Genomic DNA, 22,993 nt, shown 5'->3' with positions numbered 1-22,993 from the left:
TTATAAAAAGTACATTTAATTATCTTAACGAAATGTTTTAAATAATTTTTTTTTAAATATTTGATCCTGCTGCATTTATCAGTTGAGTGAGATTAACTTTATCATTCCTTGTTGTTTTAATTTTATTTAATGTAAATGTGGATAAAGGCAAATAGTTGGTTTCACAAATTCTCAGTGACATCATTTAAACTGGTTACAATGTGCTAAAGCTATTCAAACTATTCAAGCCAATCTGAGATTTAGACATCACGGCTCCCGCTACCCTTTAGGAGATCAATCTAAGCAATGTTCAGTTCCCTCTTCCTTCATGAACTTCTCAACCTAACATTGCTTGGGTTTGATAAGCGTCGTTATCACACCTCCTCACTGACGTGTCATCAAGTCATGATGGAGGAGTCTACCGTATGTATTCATGGGTCTAAGATGGCTGAGAGAGAAAGGTTAATACATAGGATAAAAATCTCACTTTGCATCTTCTCAACTGGCACCCCATAAATCATCTAGCCAGACAGACAAAGTAACAGCACGTTGGGAATGTCTCGCCCACAAAATCAAGAATTGTCTTTTTTTCTCTTCAATGTATGAAGTAAATCTTTTGAAATTTGAAACAGATGTTGTTCCCAAAGTTTAAGGCGAATGAAGGGAACTATTCTTTTGATATCGGGATTGTCTGATATTTTTTGTATTCAAAATTCTTAGGCGAAAAAAATTAACAGCTGTTACACCGAAAGTCTAAGGGGAAAGGGAGCATGTATGTGAGCGATTGACTTTTGCGATTCGTAGGCGTGTGTTATATTTGTGCTGCTGAATTGCTGGAAACAAAAGCCTGGGAACTCTTTCCCAGACTTTCTGCGCTTTTTATGTTGGGCCATGTGATGTCTAGAAGCAACTAGCGGAGGTGGGAGCTCACGGTGAATGTCAGGGCCATAAATGTCACGGCAACATTTGACTTAAATGTGACTGTCATTCATTCAAACAGATGATGCTAAAGACCAAAATCAAATAAGTAGTCAAAAGAAAAATTCATTTTAAAAATATTTTAGTTTTCCCTTCCTCTTAAAAAAACTTTTTTGGGTGGAGTCTTCTTATACTCAAGTACCCTTCAGCTTGGGTAGTCTTTAAACATTTAGCTTATTAATTTTTACTTTTCTTTTTACAAATTTTGTGGTTTCGTTTTACGAGGGGGGAAGCCTCCTTTTAACCAGCCCTTTGATCTAACTTGGCAAACTTAAATAATTATTTAGATTTATTTTATTTTCTCACCTGACAGAATGACACAGGAGGGCGGTATATGTTAGAAGACAACTGGACAACCTTCATGAAGGCTCGTATTACATGTTCAATACCCGGGGACTATCCATTCGAATTCAACGAATTACGTAAGTTTATTCAAAGCTTCATCTCTTAATGTTCAGTTAATAAACCAAAATTAACTGACATGTTTTATGTTGCTTGAATGAAAAACCAAAGGCAGCAATATTCTTTAGACGTCTTAAAACCAACAAGGCCCAATTTCATAGAGCTGCTGAAGCTTAAAATATTGCTGAACAAATTCCTGCTTAGCAGAAATAGCTTTGCATATTATAAAAAAGAAAATCCTGTTCCAATCCAGATAAGAGGAATTTCTTACCTCATTCATCCGGTAACCAATCATAATCTGCTCCGGAACAGGTCCTTTCTAGTCCTCATCATTCATTGTCACCCGTTATCAAGTTATGGTTAGAACTGTGGCTCTTTCAACCCATTGAAAGTACTCACTAATGCAGAAAATCTTTGTTGACATGACAACTCGACTCACCTTCAACCAATCTCTAATATGTTTCATTTTATCAGATGTGATAAGTCCATGTGGTTTATCTATTCTAGGTCAATTAAACATTCTACAGTGGGGCTCTTCCCACCACCTCCCCTCCACACTGATCAAGTAATCGCACCAACCACATCCACCCCCCCCCCCCCCAAGGCCAGATGGAACATTAATGTGATTCCCAACACCGAGTAGCCAGAACCCCTCGTTTAACAACATTTGACATTTAGGTGTTAAGTTCACGTACAGGTCACCTGTACTTTGCCATACTGCACCTGCTAAACAGATGTAAATATTTCAAACAGTCCTGAATAAAAAAAAAGGGAAAGATCATAAAACCAGTCCATGCAATCAGCGTAGATAGGCGCATGTAGATAAATAGTTCCCTGTATAACCAGGAAAGCGGAACATATCCGGTGCAGAATGGAATGAAACTTGTAGTTTTATTACTTGTCATGGTGCTAGGATACTCTTTTGGGTTTACTGCACACCTCAGATCAATAACTCCATTGTAAAGAAAGCATTTGTTGATTCTGTGCTGCCTCTTTTCAAGTTGAACCTTTTCTATTGCTCATTAAAATGTGTGTGACGCACTCAGGCGAAATGAGATTTTTTTATGAACAGAAATAGCCTCAATAAACACCAAATTGAGAAGTTTTTTGAAGAGATATTACTTCAAAGTGGAGTTTTATTTGACACATCATCATAAGTTAATGTATTCTTTGATTTTGTTTCTTTGTGTTCCCTGAATACAGAAAACAGTAAGACTACACACACAGCTTTGCAATCATACATTGATGAATAAAACACACTCAATTTAATTGTTCAGTTTCCCAAATGCAAGATATGAGAAAAAGTCTAATGATTAAGCTTCAGGATTTTTTTGACAGAAATATTGCTTTTGCAGAATGTTTTGCCATAGATTACATAAAAACACTGTAAAAAGTTTGGTGCTGGGGAGTTTTTTTTTGTTATCACCCTTAATAATAATAGTAATAGTGGCCTCTTATAGAGCGCTCAGGTCCGTCAATTGGGGGGGGGGGGGGGCTGCATGCAAGTGAAGTTGGACATGGAAAGATTTAAACAAAATCACAGCTTTCTTCATACTTTGTGACAGAAAATTAATATACTATTGCTTAATAAAAATTGACGGATTATTTTGTCACAGAAAATGTACACAGTGCTTTAATTGTAGATTTACATAGTAATATATTTTGCAATGTTTATATTTATTAGACTTTCCAACCCTCCATTCTTATTCGAAATTCTACTAATCCATTTAACAGAATCCACATTCTATGAGGAGTCAACGCAGACAATCTTCGGTGTTTTTGCGACTCCAGGGGGCGTGGTCCGGTCATCTGCCGTCTGTTCTTTTACCCTAGCAGACATCGAGGTCTCCTTCCGAGGATCCTTCAAGTATCAGTTAAATGCACGTTCTGCTTGGACTAATCAGGTCAACTCCAACCCAGACTTCAAGGTGAGTTTAGTCACTACTGTAGATTAGGTTCTGTCATAACCTGATGACTGTCATCGATAGTCTGACTTCTAGTTTATTCACTACAACTGTAGATAGGTTCTGTCATAACCAGATGACTGTCGTTGATGTCTGACTGTGACTAGCCCAGTCACAAGAACTGTAGAGAGTTTTCTGTCAGAACCTTAGTTGACTAAAGCCTGCTCCATACTTCCGTCGAATGCATTACACATTTGCAATGACTGTGTTTAATTCCTGCGAAACATTCGTTGCGAAAACAGCCATGTGACGTAAAAATTCACTTCGCATTTGCATTTGCAGGAAGTATGTACCAGGCTTGACTAGTTCACTCACTAGAACTGTAGATAGTTTCTGTCATAACCTTAGATAACTACAGTCATCCAGAGTCAGACTTGCGACTTGTATTTATGCAATTCAGTAAAAAAATATTTGTTGTCTCTCCTTTTGTGACAGCAATAGAGCGAGTAAACAAATCACTGTGATCAAATGGTAGACTGCAGGACTTGCAACCAACGAGGTTGTGGGTTAAAATCCTACCAAGTTAACCGCTGATTTTACAATGGCTTGAATAAGTATTGTCATCTTGTTACTGAAGCATAATTTATTGGATAGTGCAATATTATTCTTAATCATAGACTTTAAACCAATGTAAGGGAGAGATGGTCCTTTCTCTACGGGCCAGGTAGCGCTTATATTGTTGGAGTTTGCCGAGTTGCATTGATGGGAATATCCAAAATAAATGTGTCTTTTGTTACTTACTAATCAAAACAATAATCTCTAGTCCAAATGTTTGCGGATATTTAGTAAAAAAACCACAAGGGAACTAATTTGGGGATGAAGAAAGAAAATAATTGCGACTCAAATTTCCTTAATCCAGTTAAATATTACCCTAAAGTTCTGCTGTTTATTGACAGCAATTTTCAGTGTCACTAGCTTCAGCTGAATCTTGTTAGTAAAATTTTTATATACAAAAAGAGGAATGACGTTATTAGCACAAGCATCATACCCTCGTATTGTGGGTTATAATAGTCCCAGCCATCACAGATAATAACTACGTTACCCTAATATAAGAAGTAGGTCAGAACAGTGCTGGCGGTTTGAGCAAGAAAACCAAAAATGACTCAGTTCTATCATGACTCCTGATTATCATCAGTTAAACCCACACTCTATGAATCCCGAGTCTCCCCCATGGCATCTTTCAATGTGTCAGGCGTAGAGTTTACCTTCCAAGATTACGATCCTATTCCTAATGGTTGCCAGTGATCCTCAACGCCTCAGGGGGGTCATTCTGAAACTCCCCTCCTTCTTTCCTGAAGACGAACCACATAAAGAAGACAGATTTACCCCAGTGTAACCCTAACTCTACTCAACAGTCCCAGGCCTGTGTGTTTCGTTTTTTGAAAGGGGCTGAGGCACCAAAGCATTTTCTCCTTGGTAAAGGGCACCCTATGAACAAATTGTATATTTCTATTGGAGCATTTCATGGGCACCAAGGCAATGGCCAGGGGCATGGAGGCCTTTGTGCCTCCCTGCCCCTATCACCTTCAACTCCAAAACAGAACATGCATTTGTGAATCATACTATGAGTAAGTCAATCCAAGGGAAAATAAATAACTTTGATGTAGACTTTTATTGTATTGTTACTCCACCCACTTCCTGAATGCCGCCTGTTTCCCTAACAATTAAGAGAACAATTTAGTTTGACCTCTAATCACTTTTGTACATTCATGTATTTAAAATCAAAGCAGATGTGTTTCCCGCCTTTTTTCTGTGCTAGACAACACACTTCAAATGAAGTTTGGTAGTGTGGGTTTTCCACTAAAATTGCTCAGAGCTGCTTAAGCACAAAAAGTAGATAAACTGTTAAGCATCATTGTCTGTGTAAGCAGCTATATAATTTTTGGCCCAGAGACCAGGATCACCAGACCTAGTTGTTAAAGAAAAAGAATTTCACTGAGAACTTTCTATAAAAGCAATCGTATAACACCCAAGCAGATCCTTACCATGAGGGTGACACAAGAGTTGGGAAAAAGTGAAGAGAAAACTAGTGAAACAGATGGGACTTCAAGTCTCTCTTACAGATCTTCAAAGATGTTGTTTGACATATGAATTTAATTAACCATGCAAAGTCTTCAATTCAACATTCTAGCGTAAACACTTTAGAGAAACAAGCTTGTCAGCGAGGTGGGCGTCTAGAAAAATAAAAACTGAAAGGATCAGTGGATCTATGTGGAGCTCAATTTAAGATCTTTCAATATCGTTGAATCATTGTATAACAAATAAAGTGGCTGAGTTGGCAACTAGTAACGTCACAGTATGTTGCTGGAGGATATTGGAGGAGGTCTGGACTAATATTGTCATAGAAAGATGCCTCGGGGCTTGTTAGGGGGAATAATGTTCAAAATGGTAGCTTGTCTTGTTAAATTAGACTCGGGGAGGTGATGTATGAAAAGCGCATTGACATGGTCATTGTAAAGAGCTATGTAAGGTTTATTATACAGGGATGAGATTGTTCAGACTTTTGTCAGAATTTTTATGTCGGCCTGGTGAAGAAAATCAGACAATATTTTTTCCACAAATAAATAAATCCTGCTCATTGGTCTACTTTTCTAGTGCTTTGGAACCTGTTCCCAAAAGCTCCTTGGAATCTATAACCCCAGGGGTTACACAACGGTAGAAATGGCATTGTTTCAACATACCTTTGAATGTGTATCCAAGTTTTATACTTTTTTTGTTGGTGATGACTCTCTGTTTGGGTATGGTAATTTACAAAATATTGGTTTTCATCATCACAAAAACTTTATCTTCAAAATATATTTTAATAACTCCTAATCCCATAATGCCTTAAACCCTAAACCTTGCTCAGGGATTTTGAATAACAATGAACAAAGACAATGTACTTTTGCAGGTGTTTCAGGTTTCAGTTAGTGTGAACAAGTCATATTATTTTGAAACGGAATTGATAATTTGTTAATTTTGAGCAACAATTTTGATTAAAAATTTTGAGGAACAGGTTCATGATGTAGGCTTCAAATTTCTTAAAACAATAACCCTGAAAGCTGAAGGGGTCAATGTACTTGCAAGGTCTTTCAATACCAATGAATCATGTCACAGTGAAAGAACTGTAAGACAGCGCAGAAACGCAAACATTGCAAGAAGTAATAACATCAGGGTTACAAGAAACGTGTGATGTGATTGGTCAGACCTTGTCTGACATCATGCTGTCAAAAACACAGACGCATAACCTGAGAAATTTATTCTTTTTCCTTCCAGTGGCAACAGGAATGACTTGGACTTGTTTTGTTTCTGCAGTTTTGTGTGACATTTATGATGAGTCTTAGTTTATGAAGACCTTGTGTATTTATTTTTAGCTACTTTAAAGGTTATTCACTTCAAAACTTGGGGCCTATTCCTGAAATTGCAGCTCATGCTTAGCACATTTTTGAGTGAAACCTTCACATAAAGTGACAAACCTTTAAGCTGATAGAGGTTGGCCGTTTAGTGATAAGGGGAGACACACTGTTTATAGTCTAAAATTGTTTTTACTTGAGAAAGACTTTATTGTTCGCACGCATTCATGTTGAAAAGAAACTGATGTTATGATGTACTGAAGGATGTTTTCCTTAAAACTTGACATGCCAACATTTCCTCTATGACGAAGTAAGTTTAGAATTTTGTCAACAGTTCACGATAATTAGTAAGACTTTCTTAAAACATCTTACAAAACTGAAGACTTCTCAAAGGTGTCTCAACTAGGTCTGGAATTTCATCTTTAAAAAGGCAGTACTTTTATTTGACAAGAGATACTTCCTTGAGAAAATGTTATAATCTATGAGAATTCTGAAAGATGAATTCAGGCTAAAACATTGACAGGTTAAAGCACCTCCCATAGGCATCAATAAAGATTTTTCTAAATTGGTTTAAATCTCAGGACATTGCCAGTTTTTTTAGTGAGTTTTCAAGATCAACAACTTTGTAGTCCCAATTTGAATTTTGCTCTGTCCTTTCACTGCTGTAGCATGAGTTTAGAAGAGCATTAGATCAAGATCGTTGCATTTATTGGCACAAAATATTATGGTACCTTAACGGAAAGTGAGGTATTTTCCTGTGGGAGGGCTTGATCTGGTACTGATTTGTCAGTCAGCGTGATCTTAAGGAGAGGAGATAGTTCTGGCATGAAACCAGCAGTCAGAGGGAAGGCGTCTTATTATGGTAATTTCTCAAGTAATAACCCAGACAGTTATGGTATTCTGAGAAGCACAAATATGAAAACAGGCAAAGTGATTGAACCATAAGGTACATGAAGATGGGATTTAGATTAAGACCAGAGACGAGTTTCATAAAGCTGCTAACGTAGAAAATAGTGCTTAACAATTTTAGTCTCAAGCAAAATGAAATTATCAGTTACAAATTGTATTTTGGCTGGTTATTTTTATTCTGTTAAGCATATGTTTTCATTGTTTTTTGGTAAGCATATCTTAGTAAAAGTTCAATTAGCAGGATACCAGTTACAAACATGTGAAGGGGTATTTTGGCCGGTAACTTTTTTTCCTGTAAGCATAATTTTGAAGTGTGCTTAGCTATATTTTCTTTACGCAGCTTTGAGATAATGCGCCTAGCAGTTGTTGGTGTAATGATTTAGTTGCATGTTAGAGAGTCTTTTGGTCTCTCACGGCATCCTATAGATGAACATCCAATAAATCAGAGTGATTAGCTTCCAAGATGCAGGCTTGATACATCCGCCACAAACCAACATTGAAAAACATGCAACATTCATTGAAAAATATGTCATTAATCGGAAAACATTTTGTGGATCACTCAAATCTCATACATACCATGTGGGACTTTGATTTTGACAATGTGTTATTAATTAAGTTCATTCAAATCTGTTTTGGGTGAGAAGTGGTAGTCAGATTCAGAGAAGACCCATATTTAGGATGGTCTCCTCTTTTCTTGAGAAGAATCAAATTATTGTATTTCTTATACAATACAAATCTTACTTAAAATAAAGCCAAATAAATTACAAGCCAATACTTAAAAGAAAACACCAAAAAAATTCTGAAAATGTCCCTGAATTTGTGAAACTTTCAAACTTCATCCGAATGTTCCTACAAAATGAATTCATTCAAAGTTTTACTTAAATTCTTCAGGTTATATTTTGATTTATTGACTCGGAATATTTGCAGCCCCAAGGTTGAAAATTTGTCTGTTTATTCTCAACATTAAGACTTTAACCCGCGGACAAGACTTATAAAGGAAAGCAGTAATTTTCTCATCTTGATCAAAGTACGAGAAACCTTGCAAAGTCACAAATACTCACCTCCCACCGTGCCTCGTGAGACTCCCATAAATTTAATTGATTGCTTTTCAGTAGTCCCAGTAATTTTATTTTATTTTTCTAATTCAGCTGTAAATCTAACCTCCTTGGTTTTTTTTATATTGAATTCTGTACTAATCCAAGGATATTATTTTAATGGCATCTTGGATGTAAATATCAAATGATGGATGGCCTTGCTCGTTATGGGAGATTTACTGTTGCTATTTCAGTTGTCATGGAAAGTTTTAAACTTCATTTATCAATTTAGCAGACATTATGTTGAAATGAACTTGAAATGTTTTCTTGGGAAATAGCAAGTTACATTTGATCTCTCAATGAAATTGAAAGTGACAACAATTTTGAAGGTTTCTCCTTTTGAAAACTGCTCTACTGCGAGTCCAATTTATTTGAGCTGCTTAAGCACAAACAGGAGCTAAGCACAATAAAATTAAGCTTACCAAAATAAGATTACCAGCCGAAACACAATTCCACTTCTACCATTTGTGGCTAAAATCCTGCCCATTTTTGCTTAGCAGAAAATATCTAAAGCAATAGTTGCTGCTTAAACAGCTCTATGAAATGTTGCCCTGGTTGTATGACTGTAATCCTTGCACTGTAATCCCTTCCAAACACCATTCTTTTCTGACCGGGTTAGCCCAGAATGGTTGAGCAGTAACTCTCAAGGTATTGTAAGCGCAAACATCAACCCCTCTCTACTCTGTTCTCTGTTACCTTAAGCAACGTATTGTTGCCAGTAGCAAGCTGGCCATGTGTATCCCTCGAGATATCGAGATAACTCGAGATAACTCTCAAGGTATCCCTCGAGATAACTCTCAAGGTATTGTAAGCGCAAACATCAACCCCTCTCTACTCTGTTCTCTGTTACCTTAAGCAACGTATTGTTGCCAGTAGCAAGCTGGCCATGTGTATCCCTCGAGATATCTGATTTGTTCCTATCACTTCTCTCCAGATACCTTTTTGTAGATTTTAATCAATGACAATAAATAAAATGGAAAATGCCAGCACTAGTTTTCCCTCGCACACAGATTTCATTCAAAGTGACAGATGCATTCCCAAACCTCTTCAAATAAAACTCTTATCCTCCAACAATCAAAACAATTGAGAGAAATTAAGACAGGCTACTCAGAAATCATAATGTCAAACTGTCTGACCGATAATTGTTGTTTGACCCTATTTTTTGTATTGAAATGTCCGTTTTGAAATTTGAGTATGATGGCCGGCGCTAACAATGTCCAGGGGGAAGGAACAAACTTGTGGGAATTGGGACAAAAACCTGACGCTGCCAGTGAGTGCCAGAGAGTGATGTCTTGAAGGCAGGAGATAAGCCTGGAAACGGTCACTATGAACAGACGAGTAATACAACGGCAGGAAGGGGGCAATCTCATGCCTCAAGTTCCACTTCTTCAAACACCTGGGATGAATTTTCACACATCTGTCTGTTGCCCCCCGCCCTTCTCAAATTAGAGAAACAATCATTGTTAACAACTTTCAATGGGAGAAATTAAGCTTATTTTTAAAACAGTCACTAACAATTGTTGACAACAGTTACCAATGCTTTTATTAAATTTGGGTTGAACCTGCAACCTTAGGATTAACATGCCTCCTGGGAAATGTGCTGGCCGGACGTCACAGGTTCAAATCCAGTTTGAGTCAATTTTGTTTTGCTCAACCCAAAATTATTTAAAATTCACCAAGTCATTCCCTTGTGGTTCATTACTTATTTAATTACTCTCTTTTTATGTTGAGAAATCTTAACCTGTAAAAAGGGTGAATTAGTTTTTAAAAAGCACTTATTTTGGTTGTAGATTCTTGTAAAACATTCATAATTTGTGAACATGACCCTATTCAAAATGAGGTCTTATTTGTCACAAGGTGCGGGAAGTGAACAAATGTCAATGACCAGCTGTGTTTGGACCTTTTTTCATATTTTCAATGTGGCTACAATCATTTCTTGACAATGTGCAGCAAACATGGCTTCTACTTTCTGTTTATCCTCGTTGGCAACGTCAGAGGTTTTTTTGACTGGAATTACTCACTGACAAGGAAGCATCTCATCTGTCTCACCTGGATCCATCTGTAGTTGCTTTCTTCTATTTTCAACTCCACTCACTCCTGCTTAAAGTGAAACATACCTTGTATGTCGCTAATGAACAAGAATTAAACATGCGTATTGGGATTAACATGTTCTCAAGCTGCGGACACAACTCTGAAAGATGAGCCGAGGCAAGCTCGCTAATCGTTGGTGGGGGGGGGGGGATTTCTCCTCCTTCCATGTAGTTGATAATAATGTATTTCATCTGGTAACAGGAAACTATGCTCATATTATTTACCACATGGAGGGCATGGAAGTAGCCATGTTTACAGGTATATCCCTAAAGTTTATATCTATACCCTCAAAGCTACTATCAATTAGCCACATACTCCTCCCTGAAGTATCTGAAGAAACTGCAGGAAGAAACCAAACTATATTGCGTGTTTTGTTTGTCATACTGTGAGACCCTCAAGCATTTTGACTCACTTCGACCGACCATGAATCCCTTGTGTTACTTTTAGGACTCTAAACTTAGTAAGCGAGCCTAAGGCTTGTAAACGAATGAAGAAAGGAGTTAGTAGTTAGGCTACAAATAGAAATGTTGGGCCCCTTACCTACCCCATATACCTGCCCCCATACCCTAGCCAATCCTCCTCCCTCACATTCATTTGAGAAGTGTATTGTTAAACTGTACAAAGTTATTTATCTTTTGAAACTTTCTCGATGGAACATTTTTGTGTGTGCCAGGGTGAAGGGCGTATGGTTCTACGCCCTTCTTCCAGTTGCACGAGGTACTTTTTTCCAGTAACAGAAGGCTGAGAGCAATAGATGACTCCTGACAAATATGGCACTACTGTTACATTTCTGTTCCTAGAATTTTGTTCATTCCCATGCAGAGTTTAACCTTCCTATGACGACTTATCAATGGCAGAAAACCGATCAAATTTTCCAACTCAGTCTTAATATTGAAACGCAACTTAACTTCACCTACGTTATGGATTCACAAACTGAAAGTTTGAAATTAAAAGTGATTTCTAATATACCAACGTATACTTTTGAAAAGAAGATCAGTGACAGAATTTGTGAAAGGTAAATCTTTAACAAATCTCTTTGTTGTTTTCTCAACTTGAGTGAGTTATTTTGTATTGGTTTTTCAACGCGACTAAAAATGTGTTTCCAGTTACGGACATTTGACCAGCCCTTTAAGAAGCACCTGACTACAATGTTGAAATGAGATTCTTAAGAGGAAGGAAGATATTACATCAATGAACACTGTTGTATTATTCCTTAAGACCCTACAGGATTAAGAGTAAAGTCTTCTAGACTCTCACAACCTTCTTCCCATCCTGTCTTGACTGTAGCCAAGGCTTTGTTGTTCTCAGACCCCCGTCCCCTAACCCCTACTCCCCTAACCCCTATAGTCCCTGCTCAGTGTTCCTTAATTGGAATTGTGCTGTTTCATACAGACACTGTCTTTTGTGAATAACAAACCCATTTATTTTGGTCCTGTTGTGTCGAGAATTCCTTCCGCTTATTGTGATTAGAATCCTTTAACAATAACAAATAAACGCACAGTAATAGTTAAAGGATATCTGTAGTCCGTAATAGTGAACAAAACATCAACACTCAAACTCGAACAAAGGGCTGTATATCTACGTATATATTTATCAAATTTAAATATAAGCACACAGCTGCTATCTACCATTGTGTACCATTTTGCGCACTGCACAAATGCGCACTGCACAGTAACGCAATTGGCAATTCAACGGTGATGTATAAGGCCTGATGCCATCATGGCTATTTGTTGCTTAGTATATTATTTTTGCTTAGTGCCTATCTGCATTTAAGTATCCCACTATGATACCAATCTTAAATCCAACCTTCTTAAGATGAGAAACGTAGTCCTCCTAAATGGTTCTCTGTTTGTCTGGTCCCCTATTTGCTTACAGTGTGACATGGCGCAGCAGAGAGATCTATTAGATGCCCAGAAGTATCAACTGATGGCCAAGGATGTTGTACCCACGGAGAGAGCACCAGTCTTCTTCACAGAGAACATCAAACCACAGTAAGATTATGATTTTACTTTTACCTTTTCCACTGTTGTCAGATAAACGTAGTCGGTGCTTTCTAATTAGGCCTGCTGGAAAATAACTCTTCAGGCTACAAACCCACGACCACACACATCTCACCCCCACCCCAGCCCATGAGATGCAAACTCACACAAGCCCCATTGCTTCTTGCCACTTCAAATATAAGTCTCATCAGAAGATGCTGGATATACTTCCTTGTAGACTGCTACTTAAAAATGTATCCAGTTATTTTGGGAGTTTGTCATCTGATTTGGTGTCTTGTAAGCAATCACAACCGCATGAAACCAAGTCTGTTCTGTCTAATCCAAAGTAAGTTTAAACTCTAGCTGTTTTTACTCCAAACTTGGCTGCATCCGTAACGCCTGCGGATTGCAAGCCCCTGGTTTCCCTTGGTTACCTCTAAGAAAAAAAGGGTGTGGTCTTCGTCAACCGTGACCTCTATCCAGCGTGTTTGAATTACGACCCATGGATTTGGATAGATTCCTCTGGAGAATTCGCCCATTCCAGGAGGGGGGAGGGTGGAGGGATTGATGCGGGAAGACTGTAACTCAATACTCTTGAGACGGTTGGTGTGAAGGAATATAGAAGCTTCTAGTGGCCCTGAGAGGGTTTGAGGGAAACAACAAGCTGTTGTGGGGAAGCCAGCGTAGGAAGTCAGTTGTGTACCTATGTTTAGCTTCTCCCCAATGGGTAGCAGTGGACAATCTGGGACACATTGTAAATCTACCAAGGTGTGTGAGATAGGGTTCGGTTCTGGAGAGGCAGTGAGAGAGGCGCTTAGGCTATGTGCAAGTCATGTCTTTATAATGACGCTGTGTGAGAAGCGTTGAGGGAGCTGTTTTGTTGGCGTTGAGACCCTTGTATCCAGGGTGCATACGCACAAAATCGCTGTCTCAATTTAGAAAAGGTTGCATGGTCTCAACTTTTGCTAACTCAAAGATGAATTTTGTATGTGTCTTGCTTTGTTTTACTTTGTACAAAAACTAGAAAGTTCATCTATTGGGAAAAGTTCAGGTTCATCTATTGGGATTTTTTGTACTTGCTCAATATTTCTAACTGACTGGGCACACTCAGGAAACTAGTAGCCACCCAAATTACTAAAAAAGCAATAACTATAACCATTAGCAGAGTGAAATGCCCCTCCGCTGTCCAAAACACATCCTGACTGATAAATTCAATCACCTCACAGGATTGATGTAACATTAAGGGTAAGTTTTCAACTTGAGGAAGATTGATTAGGTAGTGGGCTGTGGATACATTATTCTGTCAGTAACAATTAAATTTCATTGCATTGTAATAGGGGCAGTTATAAAGGAGTTTCCATGTAGTGTCCTTCTTTAATTACATATTTAAGTCACTGCGTAATTGTGAAATGGGTAAATGTCAGAGAAGGGGTCGAGGTGCTGGGTCAACTAAGTTTTCTTCATGCCTAAAGACCTAAATAGTATTCAAGGCACACCTCACTCTAGTTGACCACTGTCATAAACTACAATTCATCAGTCTTGACTTTGGGTTCTGATGTTGTACTTTTCATTCACGTGTTTGGAATATAAGAATAGTGACGATATTTGAAAAAGCCCACGCTTGTATGCAGAAAATAATATTTATACAGCATTTGTAAGGCGCACTTTTCTGTAAACCATTCAAAGGCACAGGTCTAATGTTAAGTTAGAGTCTTGCCAAACTGTTGGGAAAGCAAGCATAAACAAGTGTGTTTTATATTTTATGCTGGAAGAGAGTGACTAGTGATGTTGTGAAGATGAAAGTCCCGAGTTTGTGCGGGTAGAAGTTCCACTTTTCAGCTACCCTGGTTTATGGAGTATGGGGGGGGGGTGCAAGGGGTTGTCATGCATATCAACTTATGATACTTCCCTGTTGGCTGCATGCCCACCCTGTTCTAAATCTATAGCCATAACACATCATGTAGAATTCTTCAACTGAACAGTCTAGAAGCAAACGAGCATACAGCCGCAACCAACCCATAAGATCCCCCTTTCAAGTATTTATTGAGGAGCAAACAGAAGATGTCTTATGAAGGCAAGGTGTGTTTAAGTGGTGTAACTATCTCTCAATTGTAAATTGTTGTCAACAGATTGATAGAGTTTGGGGTTGGTAGACCTTGTGTTATTCTTTATCTTTTATCCAACCACCAGTAACGCAATAATTTGTTGAATTGTGACGCCAACTATCTTCATTTCATTCTTCAGAATAATCCAAACCCAAATTAGATTCTCACTTCAATACACCTGGACACCTAGCCTAACTCCAGACTTGTGGTTGTTCCACAAATTGCGGTCGGGACGGACAAAGCGCTCAAATTAACCTCCTTTGTTGATTGTGTTCTGTGCATTGAAACCAATCGGAGACAACAAACAATGATCAGAGAAGTAAACTCTTGGGAGGAATTGTGAAATTTGTGTTTTCTTGAAGGCGGTGGCACCACAATCGCATAAACTCAGACCCTAAGGGAACTTTAATTTACCTGCTGAGAGGGTTGAGGAAATCATAGTAAACCACTTTCCCACAAGGGTTGTGGTTCATAGGAGTTTGAGGACTTTGCTCCTTACTTTAACATGGGAGATGTAGTGTCCACTTGAAGTACAATTTCTATATTGTATTCAGTAAGACTACAACTTTTGTATGAAAACTTCAATGAATACCAGCACAGGAGGAACCTTTGGTTAAAGATTGTGATTGATTGTTAGGCACACAATTGTCCAACTAACTCAACTTGTTAGAAATGAGTAAACTTAAACATCACTGATTAGTGTTTAGACCAAAATTATTACTGCGATTTTGTGTTGTACATCCTATAGTATAATAAACTATAGAGCCAAAAGGTATGTTTCCTTACTTTATGGTTTAATTCAAAGATTTGTTTTGTGTTGCTCCTTAAAAAAAGCCAGGAATACATACACTACTAATTGTTTCTTGCGATGCCATGTCAATGCTACACCACGGTTATTAAATATTAAATTCTCTGTTAAAGTGTTTGAGGCCAACTCTTCCATAAAACGCTTCCAATCCAAAACTACATAACAAGTACCAACCTTAAAGTACTTGACCTTGCCAAGCCCTTCTGGCCATCCCTTGATATGATCACCAAACTGTCATGGTTAATTACCTCCAAGATGAATTAATGAACGATGACGTCCTCCTTAAGATGAGCTGAGAATCCTTCAAGACTTAATTCTTATTCCTGTGTCCCTTCTTGACTTGATTCACAAAGTACAATATCCTTTCAAGGAACGACATTCATTATTAGGGGATGATTGGCTGGCCGTTGAATCCCCTGCCTTCATTCCTGCAATTAGAAATAGACTGGTAAACATCCCATTCAGTGATTCAACTATTCAGGGGGAAGGCTTACTGTCCGCTTATAAAAGTTGTTTTATTGTTGGAAAGTAGAGGCTTATTGCCTCAGTATTTTTCTCGTAACTTACCTAAAAAGGGGGGAACTGTTAATTAAAAAAAGATGTATATATATATATTTTTTTTTTTAGATCTTCAAAGCTTTTTATAAATACAAAAGTAGTTTTCCTACTGTGTGTTTGAGATGTAAACGATTTGAAATCTGGCTTCATTTCTGACACAAAATAGTCCCTTTTGCTTCCAATTCTGCAAAAGTTGGAAAACCACTTCCTTGACAAGCAATCTTTTTTCACAGTACATATTTTAATGAATACCTTAAATCTGTTGAAGTAATTCAAAGAAAAGAAACCATTTAACAAACTATCCAATTGTTGTTTATTGAATCAATTCCATATCAGCGGCAATCAAGTTTTTCTTATTCAATAAACTCCGCACTGAAGACCTTCAAGTTAAGATCGTTGAAACATTGTAAATTGTACACCACTCTGACAATGTGACCACAAGTATGCCAAGCCTACAGTGTAACACAAGCCAACAACTAAATATTTAATGGACCGGATCCATATCAAAAGATGTGAGGAAAGCCTCTGGGAAAGCTACCTTAAGGGGATGAGGAAAAAGTGTCACAAAAATTTAGGATTTGATCGGCTGTCATGTTGCAGACTTGAACTTGGAGTTCAAGTTAGGGTAATGATTATGGCCTCCTGAATTTTAGTAACGGCAGGTTTCAGTGTTCCAGAAAATCAACTTGCTTTTAAAGATTTTTTAGAATCTTTCTAAGTTTTTTAGGCAGTTTGCAAGCAGTCTCTCCAGCAACGAGATATTTCTTTTGACTCTTTAAACTGTGCCATGTCTTGATTCAACAAGATTATTGGTTCCAGTAACTGCATTTTTCCAGTGTTTTATGCTGTATTGATTCAAAGAAAGGAATGCGCATCATTAGCTTAAAGTATAAGAAACCTAATCAATGCTGTGTCTTATCTTGAATCAGAGAGAGTATTTATTCCAGTAGCCAAAAGTTTACGACGAAACCTCATCAAAATGGTGCCTTATCTTGATCCAAAGATAGTATTCATTCCTATAGCCGATGGTTTAAGAAACTTAATTTTTTAACCTATTTATCTTAAAATAGTTTCTGCCCTTGACGAGTAGAGGCAAGGAATGAGGTTGGTTAAGATTGTCACAAGGGAGGACAGCGACGGAACTGCCTTGAGGGTTCCATGGATCAAGGTCTCCTTAAGAATAAGGGTCAATGTGTAGTAAGATCTTGTGGAATACCTTCAAGGGTTTATGAACTTTGACACTAAAATCTGACCTGTTTCTTAACTTATGTCATCGATTAGATCTTTGGGGAGGGGCTACGATATCCTATTACATTGATTTAAAGCCCAATAAAACCACATGAGAAGGAAAACCACACCGCCTTAATTTATGTTTACTTTTGTTCATATTTATTCATTTAAGGTAACTGTTTTTTAATTGGTTGCCAGAGGGTTGAAAAGAAGTTGATCGTTCCACTGTCCTCTTAGGTTCACAAAACAATTTATTTGAGTTGGGAAATGTTTTTACAATCTAGAGTAGCATGACCTGAGTATAAGAAAACCTCTATAAACTCCCGAAGAAACAGGGCTTAAGGATATAGTAATTACACCATTTGATTTAGTGGCGCTTGGAAATTAAATGACATTATTTTACTACCTCAGGAACCACTGTTTTAGGATTTCGAAAAAAGAGAAAATCTAGAATCTTGAAAAGGGTCAAACTGTGTCAAGTTGATAGCATGCAAGTCCATCTGTTCTGATCTGTAGTTTCTGGTTAAATTTGATAATAATTTATCAAGAAGAAGGTTAATGGCCGGTCAGGTCATTAAAGAAAGATGTTTTGGGGTCAAACTTCAGGTGAACATAAATAATGGTAAAGTTGGAGAGAAATGTTGCAAAGTGATGACAACTTTTAGTTTGCTACAACCCTTTTTTTGGTTGTCACAGTCTTTACCCACCCTCCTCCCAAAGTGTCAGGCTTGGAAATACAGGCCACAGAGGCCACGAGTTGCCCCTTGTCTTGGCCTTGGTGCCCTTCAAAAGTTTCCCATTAACTTCAAGATTTTGTTATAGAAGTGCCCTGATTTTCTGATAGACGTGTTCAAAGATGAAATTCCAGGTCTGCCTTGTCATCGTCTCCCTTGGTCTTTCTACCCCTTTGGTCCTTTTGATTCGGACAGGATTGTGCAAATAAATAGTCAAGACAGACCAGGCTTAAGTGGCCCCAGTCTTTCTGTCATTGTAACACTTTCCTCTTTCCCTCCTCAAGTCTCGCTACAAGACAGGTAATCAAATAATCTGTAGTGTTCACTTTCAGAGGATTTCAGCTTTTACCGGTGCCCAGGGCGAAGATTCCTCAAGTTGACCTGGTGTTGTAAGGTCATTGAGGGTCAGATCTGCTCTTGGATTTCCATCTGTCCAATTTAGGGAGTTTGCTTTGATATCTGTCAACCAGAGAAAGTGGTGATAAGGGACGAAGTCCCCATTCTGTAGGGGGTTTTAACAATCTCAAGTTATGTATTTGGATTTCTAGACTTTGGCCGTTTTGTTCCTAGATTGATATTTGTTTCAATAATTGTCTGTTGACATCTGAGCAGTAAGCCCAGGATTTGAACCAATAACCCTCTAAGTGAGAGCTGAGTGATGTAACCACTCCTTTATTAAACCACTTCAAGATAAAGGAAGCCAGCAAAATTGGTTATGTAAGTCAAAGTCCGTCTTGGAGATTGTCATTCATTAAATTAAGGTCTAAGTGGACATACTGAAGGTTCGTTCATGTGTTGAGAAGTATGTAAAGGGTGTGCACAACATTGCCAAGAATAAATGAAAAAATTCTTTGATTAACACAAAACTTCAGAAATCTTCCCTTGACAAACATGAGCACTTTTTGCATTTTTTGCACTTTTTTTTGCTTCTTTTTGTGTCTACGCTGCTAAACTGAATGCCAACTTAGCACAGCTAAAAAGAAGAACTTATCAGTTCAGTTGAATATAATGCTATTTTGCAGAAATTGACCGAGAACAGCTATATTTTTATATCAAGGAACTGTTGTTCCAATATATGATGGTTTCTTAATTTTTTTTTTTTTTTTTCTTACAAAGCCTCGCTCCTCAAATGAACTTATCCTTTTCTAATATCCAATAGTTCCAAGCCCTCGTACATACCACGACCATGCATGTATAGATTACAACACTTCTAAATTTATAAATTTATGGATGCCCCCCACCCACTACAAGATATAACTATTTTTACAACTTTGATTTGTTAAAAGGTACCGACCTACCATGTAAGTGTTTAATAATTTATTGTTTTGACTAAAAAGTTGATAATTAAAGATGACCCAAGGACCCGAGAGGATGTGTTCAGACTTCTTGGAGACAGATGTGTACATAGTCTGGAGCCATGGCTGTAAACTACACATCCATTAAAGTCTTGAGAATCTTAACAAAAAGGAAGGAAGTTATGAGCTTTAGGTCACATCGGCCAAGAATGCGTAAAGGTTTTTGTTTTATGGCGTAGCCAGTTGGGAAATTGGTCCTTGTATTTTCTTCTGTCAAAATTAAATTCTAAATCAAAGTATCAGCTTTTTGATACTGATAGAAATGAGCTAGATGAATCAAATGTTTTAAACCCTTTTTATTTACCCAACGATCTTTAGGTAAACCCTTTTTACCCAACCATCTTTTGAAATAGTTATCAATCTTTATGATCAAAATCAGGATCAATTTTTCTGTTTATACCACTGGTACATTTAGCTACATTGCATGTGACTATTAAGCTGACCTCATTCATTCATTCGTTGATTCATTCCAAAGTCTTCCACCGGACATACCAGTTCGGACAATTAGTCCACCTTGACATTTTACCTTCTTAATAATATCCATAATTTCCTAAATAAAACAATTATGACTAATTACATGGTGGGTCCATAATCTAGGCATCATGCTTACCTGTAATATTAAGTTATCCATTGGCCTTGGTTTTGAGTAACACCTATCCATGGGTGGGGCTTTGTGTGGCTGGCACCTGCTAATAAACAGAGACAAGTGGAAATTTTATACTTAGCAATAACATCATCTGACCACTCAGCTGTCTGGGCAGATCTGAATGGCTTTAAAAACTGACCCGGGGGATTAAGGATTCATTACTGGATGATTTCCGGAAGAGACTGGTCGCTAGGGTTATAGTGGACGTCTTATGGTTGGGTCTTACTTAAGACATTCTAAAATGGACGTTTGTGGATGTGAGCTACATTCAAGATGTTTGCACTTCATGTTTAATTATTGTGTCAAAAGGAGGTGTGAGGTATTTGATGCCAATGGGGAAGACTTTGTGGCTGACTATGAATCGACAGCCCATGGTTAATAATTGTGAATAATTTGCCCTCAGAGGGAGTTTTGTATGTATATATACTTCTTTGTTTTTTTGCAAACCTGCCCCAAACAAGGCTAAATAAAACCCATCCTTGGTAAGGGGCAACAAGAAGAAAAATATTGAAGTAATAATAATTATATGGGATGAAAACTTGAACAACTTTTATCTATATTATCTATTAACAAACTTTTTAAAGTAAACACGGTGAACAGCCAAAAAAGTGATACATCCATAAAGCAAGTTCTTGAAAGAAGAACTTCAGAAATAAACAAATCAAATGAAACATTTATCGACAGAGCTTTGAGGTAGCAGTAATTTCTCTGTCATCATGTGGTTTCTTTTGGACATCAATTCTCTCAGCGTTGAGATGTTGATTTGTCTCCGGACTAGCTTTAAGATTCTTCCACAGAGCAGTGTCTCCTCTCTAAGGTATCCAGGACCCATCAAGGAATCTTAAACAACATCTTTATGTCTCCTCGGGGCATCAAGCATGCCATCACAATATCAAATTTAATGCAATAAAACTCTCCCAGGCATGTATAGCTGTTAACCTTGATCTCAAAAAGCATTGTTTTTATTGTTTTTAAAGAAAGGACAAAGGCTGGGCCTTGACTTTGGAATCCAATAAAGATCATTGAACCGTCGTCTTTAATTTCACACTGAATGGAAATCTTAAGTATCTGAGTGTAAATCTCTGAAGTCTGTCATACTCTATTTATCCTTTTGCTAATCGTTACTATTTTTCCAATTGTTACTATTTGTCCATAAATGTTTGTGGTTGATACTGAACAGTGGGCAGTTATCGAGGTTGGGTCAAAGTTGTAAAATCCCTTGGTTGTAGTTTGCTGAAAGTTGTAGAATCCCTTGGACATAGTTTGCGGTCGCACTAGGAAAAAGTAACCTCATTCCAATCCAAGACATCACTCGATACCAGGTAACAAAATTGAGAATTTGGGTTGCACAAAGTTCACGATCAAAGTTCATGTGGTAAAGATTGTAAATATCTTGAGACACAATTTGCCATTACTGTGGTAATAATGAGGTTCAAATGGTAAAGATTTTAAATTTCTTGAGATACTATTTACCATAACCGTGCCATATTTGGGCATGACGATCACTTTACCTTTTCTATTGCACCTTTCATTACCTCACACCTGCTGATAATTTTTCTTCATTTTAATCAAATCAGTGTCTGGACTTGGGATTTGAATCAATGGTTTCCATCAGATGACTTCTAACTTAAATTGAACCCTCGTCCATGGGGGTCTATTGTCCATACTAGACTTACCCCAGACGCCCAACGGTCATTCCCCTTACCTAGTTAAACACAATTTCTCTTTCAGCTGTTATCGCTGCCCGATATAATTGCCACAGAAATTATATACCACCTTCCTCTTTTGGGTCGTGGTCAACCACATAATGACATGGAATGTGCTGGGATCTTAAGGAAATGTGTGCGTATGTCTTGATCAATAACATGCTTCCCCTACTGATGGGTCACACAGCTACCTTTTTTGACGATCTTTTTTTTTTTTTTTTTTTGGGGGGGGGGGGGCGTATAAAGACAGTGTTAAGGAGCAAAGCGGTGCTCCAGCTTTTTTTTAAGTTTGGGTTGGAACAAAGATAAATTACCTGGAGCGAGACTTAAAGCACTGACCCCTGGACTCATGTGCCGATGCTCTACCAACAGAACTTAAAGTCAGTTTCCCTTGTAGTTTGTTATTTGAATTGTATTTTACATAGGTGGTGTTTTTTAGACAGTGCATGATTGATTGGCTGATGAATCTTGTAGAACATGCAAGCCTATTGCATATCCAAACAATTTTTGGGACCAATTTGGTCCAAAGCACATCGCTTGAACGTGTGAAGGAAATAAACTCAGACACTTTAACAGTCACAATTCTTTTAATATACGCTCAGAGACTTGCACAGTCTATTGCCAAGAAATAGTGAGAGTACAATCATCTGGGACTGAGACTAGATCGAGTTTTCGTTCTTGTAAACTAAACAATCGTCTTATAACTTTTCTGTTCAGAGCATGAGAGAAGACTGATCCGAATGTTTGAAACATGATGAACTGCAACCTCCATTCTGCATTTATCCGACTGTTTCTTTTACAGATTTAAAGTGTCAAATGTCATTTCTGTAACTTCACGCAAACATCATAAATAATAAATATGACTTTACATTTACTCCCTGAAGGCGTGTAACATTGAGACCTTCCCATATTTCAGCCTTTTTATTACTCATAATAAAAATCTGGTTGAGAACTTAAACATCTGCTACAGTTATAAAACCAAGTGTGGTACAGAGGCATTAGTTCCTTTTTGGACTAAATTGTGGTTAGATTACAATAACATAATTCATGGGCCAACGTAAATGTTTCTCCTTCCTGTCATTTATGGGAGGGCGATCACCCACTTGAGAAAAACCAACTTATT

At 37.7% G+C, this 22,993-nt stretch overlaps 1 protein-coding gene across 5 annotated transcripts in view; it reads left to right on the top strand.

Annotated features, from left to right (window-relative positions):
- The window catches only part of LOC139936896 (semaphorin-5B-like), a 158,916-nt gene that overhangs the window by 108,870 nt on the left and 27,053 nt on the right, over nucleotides 1–22,993 (top strand). For all 5 annotated transcript variants that reach the window (XM_071931708.1, XM_071931710.1, XM_071931709.1 and 2 more), the window contains 3 exons: nucleotides 1,271–1,379; nucleotides 3,094–3,287; nucleotides 12,625–12,740. In XM_071931708.1, coding sequence (XP_071787809.1) covers nucleotides 1,271–1,379; nucleotides 3,094–3,287; nucleotides 12,625–12,740 — 419 coding nt within the window. The remainder of the gene's footprint in view (nucleotides 1–1,270; nucleotides 1,380–3,093; nucleotides 3,288–12,624; nucleotides 12,741–22,993) is intronic.

The sequence above is a fragment of the Asterias amurensis genome, chromosome 5, assembly GCF_032118995.1.
Source record: "Asterias amurensis chromosome 5, ASM3211899v1".
Lineage (NCBI taxonomy): Eukaryota > Metazoa > Echinodermata > Asteroidea > Forcipulatida > Asteriidae > Asterias > Asterias amurensis.
The sequence above is the reverse complement of the archived record's forward strand: the minus strand, read 5'-3'. Positions and strand labels throughout refer to the sequence as shown.